Genomic DNA, 6,723 nt, shown 5'->3' with positions numbered 1-6,723 from the left:
CCCATGTACCAGATTCCCGGCCTGTATTTTGGATTGCCTTTTCCTTACCCGTTGGGATTCCTCCTGCTGTTGCTCTTCCATGTACCAGATTCCCGGCCTGTATTTTGGATTGCCTTTTCCTTACCCGTTGGGATTCCTCCTGCTGTTGCTCTTCCGTGTACCAGATCCCGGCCTGTATATTGGATTGCCATCTTCTCCTTGTTCTATTTCCTCGTGCCTGGTTCCCATTACCGAGCCACACACCGATTGGACTGCACTCCTCTGGGGCTTCTACTGATTCTTCGCTGGATTACTCTTCTGGTCCGGCCTCATCTTCAAGAGTGGCCAGTCTACGCATCTCCAGAGAGAAACTGAGATCGCTTGGGGTTTTTTTGTGCCTTAGGGCTTTTTCCCCTTTCTCGGCGTTCCCGGGAGGGGGCCCCTGGTCACCTTTTTAGGTGACACGGTGGCATCTTTCCGTGGCCGTCCATACCTGCAAAAAAAAGGAGCGATCAAGAAGAACAGAAAAGAAGGGTTCTAGGAAGAAGGACAAAGGTGAGGAGTTAGGGGAGGTAGGAGATTCGGAGTCTACGTTCTCTGACGAAGATATCACATTTCATGGTGACAGTTTGCGACGCCAGATAGAGATCAAGATGGCCACCCCGCAGCAAGTACAAGAACTTGTAGCCGCAGTTCAGAGTTTGAATTTGGAAATGCAGAATCTTCAGGCAGCTAATGCTACCCTTCAGCAACGCATGACTGAGATGGAACGACCTTCTACTGACCTACCACCACTTCCCTTAGTGACGGGCAAGTTTGATGGCTCTCCTAAAAGGGTCAAAGAATTCCTGGACTCCTGCAATCTACACTTCTCTTTTCGCCCCCAAACATTTGCCTCCGACCATGCCAAGGTGGGGTTTATGATCACCCATATGACAGGTAACGCCCTGGCATGGGCCACCCCACTGGTGAACCAGCCTGACCCAGTTTTGCAGGACTACAATGCATTCAAGACCTTGATGCAGCAGACCTTCCTGGTACCGAAAGCACTTTTTTGGCATCGGAAGATCTTCTTGATATCCGACAAGGAAGTTCGGATCTTCTGACATACATAACAGCTTTTAAACAAGTGGCAGCTGAAGATGGTTGGCAGGAGCAGGCACAGTATGCCATTTTACGGCGAGGTTTGAGAGAAGACCTAAAAGATGAACTAGCCCAGATTGAAAGGCCCGTATCCTTTGCTGAGCTCCTGACCGCTACACTCCGAATTGACTTCAGAATGACAGAACAACGCATGGAAAAAAAGAGAACCAAGTTAAATGTACCCCCTCTCTTGGAAACTCACCCGTCCACGTCAGTACCCTTCCCACGAACCTCCAAGGAAGAACCAATGCAAATTGGCACAACTCGAGCCCCGCTCACACCGGAGGAACGCAAACGGTGCAGGGATGGCTGCCTGTGCATGTATTGCGGGGCATCCACACATATGCTATGGGATTGCCCGGATGTTCCACCCAGAAGGTCGGGAAACGCTCGCCCTTGGTAAGTGTTGGGACTCACTACCGAGGGGCTGGTCCAAGTCCTTATGCTCCTCTATCGGTGTCCTCATCAGAAACTTCGGAGGACTCACGTTTGATGGTGCTCACAGTAACTCTCAAATTGGAGGCAACGGAAGTGACAACCTTAGCTCTACTTGATTGTGGGGCAGCCGGCAATTTCATAGATACTCACTGGGTAGAAGGGGTGGATGGCGAACCATTGAGCTCAGGAATGATCACCCACACCACCGAAGAACTCACCTTGTCGATACAACAACACTCCGAAAAGATCATCTTTGACATCATCAGAGCCGCTCACTTCCCCATCATCTTGGGAATATGCTGGCTACGCAAGTACAACCCCAATATTGACTGGACGAAGAACTTACTGAATTTTCAGACCCCCTTTTGTAAGTCAGAGTGTTTACCCGAGCCCAAATTTGTAACTGTTAAAACTATGAACAGTTGTGAGACCAAGACCGTACATTGTTTGCCCCATTACTTAAAGGAGTTTACTGAGGTAGTTTCAGAGAAGAAACCCATCGAACTACCTCCACACCGACCCGAGGATTGTTGCATTGACTTAACTCTGGGAGCTCTGGTGCCATTTTGCAGGATGTTTTCGCTTTCATTGGAGGAGAAACAATTCCTCAGAGAATATTTGGACAGCCATATGGCCAATGGGCTCATAAGGCCTTCGAAGTCCCCCGCAGGGGCCTCTATGTTTTTCATTTCCAAGAAAGAATCCAAAGAATTAAGGCCCTGCATTGACTATCGAGGCTTAAATAAGGTCACAGTGAAAGATCGTTATCCCATGCCTTTGATAACTGAGATCCTACAAGCAGTCCATGGAGCCACAATATTTACCAAACTTGATTTAAGGAATGCTTACCACCTTCTCCGCGTACAGAAAGGAGACGAATGAAAGACTTCCTTCGGGACTCCGTTTGGACTCTTTGAGTACCAAGTGATGCCGTTCGGATTGGTTAACGCCCCTTCAGTATTCCAACGTTTTATGGACAGACTATTTTCCAATCTGTTATGTCAAACCACTTAAGTGTATCTCGACGATATCCTGGTGTACACCAACAATCCTGAGGAACACGAAGTGCATGTCAAGGAGGTCTTCCGAAGACTTAGAGACAACCACTTGTCAGTCAAACTCGCCAAATGCGTGTTTTCTGCCTCGTCCATCCCTTATTTGTGGTATATCCTGTCTAATCAAGGAATCCCGATGGATCCCAACAAGGTGTCTTACATACTAGATTGGCCATCACCCACTTCGGTTAAAGAGAGCCAAAAGTTCTTGGGTTTGCCAATTTCTATTGGAGATTCATCCCAAATTTTTCTAAAAAAGATCATACCCATTACTACACTTCTCAAGAAGTCTTCGGAACGATTCAAACAGTCTGCTGAGGCGGAACTCAGTTTTGGAGACCTTAAAGAAGCATTTTGTGCAGCACCCATCTTACAACAGCCAGATCAAAATCTGCCCTTTATCCTAGAAACCGACGCCTCAGCAGCCGCCATAGGCGCTGTTCTCCTACAAGAAATTCAGGGAGTAGAACATCCAGTCGCTTATTTCTCGAAAACCCTAAATGTCAGTCAAAGGAACTACTCTGTCATTGAACGTGAATTGCTGGCCAAGAAATCTGCTTGTGTGGAATGGCACCATCTCCTTCAGGGAGGCAGGTATCCGTTTACCATTCGGACCGACCATAAGAACCTGCAGGTCCTGAGGCAATTCGAGTGTTACAACACCCGACAGGCTCGATGGGCTCACTTCTTCGCCCAATTTGATTTCCACATCACATACATACCAGGTAAATTGAATGTAGTGGCAGACTCCCTATCCCGTCGTTGTGATTATTTGCCGGAGTCAGAGCCTCCTCCTGAACGGATGTTTTCCCTAACCAAGAGCATCGGAGTGATTTCCACGTTTCTCAGACAGGTAAAGGAGGATTCGGGAGGTCGTTTTGAGGTTGAAAAACATCCCAAGAACCAGATGTATGAAATCAGAGACAGTCTCTACTTGGTAAAGGGTAAACTATACTTACCCACACCTGCCTTTTGCAACATGACATTGACCTGGTGCCATGACTCTAAACTTGCGGGTCATCGAGGCGGAACAGGCACTCTTGAGTACCTACAAAGACACTTTTACTGGCCAAGAATGAGAGAGGACGTTGATCGGTACGTTCGGTCTTGTATTGTCTGTCTTCGAAGCAAATCTTCTCATCTCCGACCGATCGTATTGCTTGAACCATGTGCTGTCCTGGATGGCCCCTGGAGCTCTATTTCAACTGATTTCATTGTGGATCTACCTCTATCTCAGGGATGCACGTGTATAATGGTGGTTATAGATTCATTCACCAAGTTGGCTCATTTCTCCCCTTTTCCCGGTGTCCCAACAGTAGCAAGAATGGCAGAAGTGTTTCTCCAGGATATCTTCAGGTTACACGGAATGCCCACGAAAATAATCTCAGACAGGGGCAGTCAATACACTTCCCGCTTCTGGAAAGCCCTCTGTGATAGGCTGGGTATCGAAAGAGCCCTCACATCTGGTTTTCACCCACAATCCAACGGACAGACCGAACGCCTTAACAGAACCCTTGAACAGTACCTGAGGTGCTTCACCAACTCCCAGCAGGACAACTGGTACTCGTTATTGTCTTTGGCAGAATTCTTCTATAATAATTCTGTACACTCAGCTCTTGGGTTTAGTCCATTTTTCTGTACCTGTGGCTACCATCCTCGATCTATTCTTCCTGTCTCCGGCCTTTCTATCGACTTGCCATCAGTAGATTCTTCACTCACTCTCCTTAGAGAAATACACAAGAAGGCGGGGGAAGGCCTTAGGGCAACTCAAGAGCGTTACAGTTGTCAAGCCAATAAACACCGCCAACCTGTCCCTGGGTGGGAAGTGGGATCTAAAGTAATGGTTTCCACAAGATACTTACCTCGATGGGCTCATCCTTCCAAGTTATCCCCCAAGTTCTTAGGGCCCTACAAGATAGTACAGAAAATCAACCCTGTTGCTTTTCGTTTAAAACTTCCAACCTGCCTCAACAGGGTCCATCCAGTCTTTCATGCCTCACAGCTAAAGAACTTTCATGTAGACACCTGGAAACTTCAGGCGGAGAGAGTCACAATGCCTCGGCTTCCACTCAGGAAGAATATGAGGTAGCTCAGATCTGCGACTCTACGTATCGCAGAGGCAGATTGGAATATTTGGTACAGTGGAAAGGCTTCCCCTCCTCTGAGAACACCTGGGAACCCATCTCACATATTACAGCCCCTTCCCTACTGCGCAAGTTTCATTTTTTTCATCTGGGTAAACCGGGGGGAGGGAACTTTAGGGGGGGCATACTGTCAAGCCGCGAGGCGGGTGGTGCCTGTGGAGCCGCTGGCGGCGTGGACGCTAATTCCCGTCGCACACTGCTGCCTACCCGTCACGCCCTCCTGTAGCACTGTTCTAGTTGTTGCACGCTGACGCGGCCCGGAGCATAAAATCTGCTTCTTCCGGGTTGCGGACGCGTCGCAACGCTTCCGGTTTTGTCCGCTAGTACTGTTTTGTTTTCAGCCTTCCCTGCCTTCTCGTCCATTGTATTCTTGTTGGGGTCCCGGTCCCGGATCGGGTCCCGGCTTTCCCCTCTCCTTTTCCGCCTTTCTTCCTGCTCAGTGTTCCTTTCTTCTGTTCCTTTGCCTTCGCTTGCTCCCCCCTTCGCTCTCCCTCCAGTTCCTGCTAGCCCTCCCCCCTTCCCATTTTCTCTCTTGCCCTGTTTCCCTGCTCTCTAGTGTTTCCTATTTCTTCCTTTTTCCTGCCTTTTCCTTGCCATTGGCATCCCTCCTGCTGTTTCTCTCCCGTGTACCAGATTCCCGGCCTGTATTTTGGATTGCCTTTTCCTTACCCGTTGGGATTCCTCCTGCTGTTGCTCTTCCGTGTACCAGATCCCGGCCTGTATATTGGATTGCCATCTTCTCCTTGTTCTATTTTCTCGTGCCTGATTCCCATTACCGAGCCACACACCGATTGGACTGCACCCCTCCGGGGCTTCTACTGATTCTTCGCTGGATTACTCTTCTGGTCCGGCCTCATCTTCAAGAGTGGCCAGTCTACGCATCTCCAGAGAGACATTGAGATCACTCAGGGTTTTTTTGCGCCTTAGGGCTTTTTCCCCTTTCTCGGTGTTCGCAGGAGGGGGCCCCTGGTCACCTTTTTAGGCGACACGGTGGCTTCTTTCTGTGGCCGTCCATACCTGCACAAAAAAAAGGAGCGATCAAGAAGAACAGAAAAGAAGGGTTCTAGGAAGAAGGACGAAGGTGAGGAGTTAGGGGAGGGAGGAAATTCGGAGTCTACATTCTCTGACGAAGATATCACAGTTCATGGTGACAGTAGGAGATAAGGTCTGGCTTTCCTCGAAACTACTGCACCAACATCTACGACCGAATTAACTGGCTCCCCGGTACTATGGGACCTTTTCCATAAAAGAAGTCATTAACCCAGTGGCCTACCGACTCAAATGACCAGACTCCTGGAAGAAAATTCACCCCGTTTTTCATACGTCTCTAATGAAACCATACATCCAGTCCTCCCGGACTACCCTCCGGCCCAATCCTGTACTTGTCAATGACCAACTGGAATATGAAGTTTCCAGAATATGTGACTCCAGATACAAACATGGTCAGCTTCAGTACCTGGTTGAATGAAAAGGATACCCTCTCAGTGAACGCACTTGGGAACCAAACTCGAACCTAAACACCCCCAGATTACTCAGAAGGTACCATCCCATTCACCCGGGCAAACCCGGTGGGACAGGTTTACGGAGGAGGCATGCTGTCATGAACCGTCGGACGTGCTCCTTTTGGACCTCCTGGTCCCTGACACATCGGGGCTTACACTCTGCTGTACTTCCAACATGGCCTTTAAACACAGAACGCTGTCTAACAGCTTTTACGTCAGACGTAGCATGTTTTATAAAGAGGCCGCGCCCCGCGCATCTCAATGCTACTGATTGCTGTGGTTAGACGTGTGCTCCGTAGTTCGCATTCGCTGAACTCTGTTGCTTCCTGGTTCCCGGACGCTCGCTTCCTCCTCCTATCTTCCCTTCCTCCTTATTGTGTATCCCAGAATCCGTGTACTCACCTCCGAGTACTCCTCCTTCGTTCCTGGACTTCCAGGAGTTTCCTATCGGCCCTGGACGAA

The 6,723-nt window shown here is 49.1% G+C and overlaps 1 protein-coding gene across 1 annotated transcript; it reads left to right on the top strand.

Moving 5' to 3' along the window:
• The first annotated feature begins 632 nt into the window (after positions 1 to 632).
• Positions 633 to 1,085, top strand: LOC138452806 (protein LDOC1-like). Its single transcript, XM_069605147.1, has one exon. The coding sequence runs from the start codon at positions 633 to 635 to the stop codon at positions 1,083 to 1,085; it is 453 nt and encodes a 150-aa protein (XP_069461248.1).
• Positions 1,086 to 6,723: the final 5,638 nt, after the last annotated feature.

The sequence above is a fragment of the Ambystoma mexicanum genome, chromosome 4p, assembly GCF_040938575.1.
Source record: "Ambystoma mexicanum isolate Mex_15411 chromosome 4p, UKY_AmexF1_1, whole genome shotgun sequence".
Lineage (NCBI taxonomy): Eukaryota > Metazoa > Chordata > Amphibia > Caudata > Ambystomatidae > Ambystoma > Ambystoma mexicanum.
Note: the sequence above shows the minus strand (reverse complement) of the source record. Positions and strands in the feature narration are given on the sequence as shown.

Bases quoted from the DNA above. Each gene is read 5' to 3' on its own strand.
- LOC138452806 (XM_069605147.1), top strand. From the start codon at position 633: ATGGCCACCCCGCAGCAAGTACAAGAACTTGTAGCCGCAGTTCAGAGT.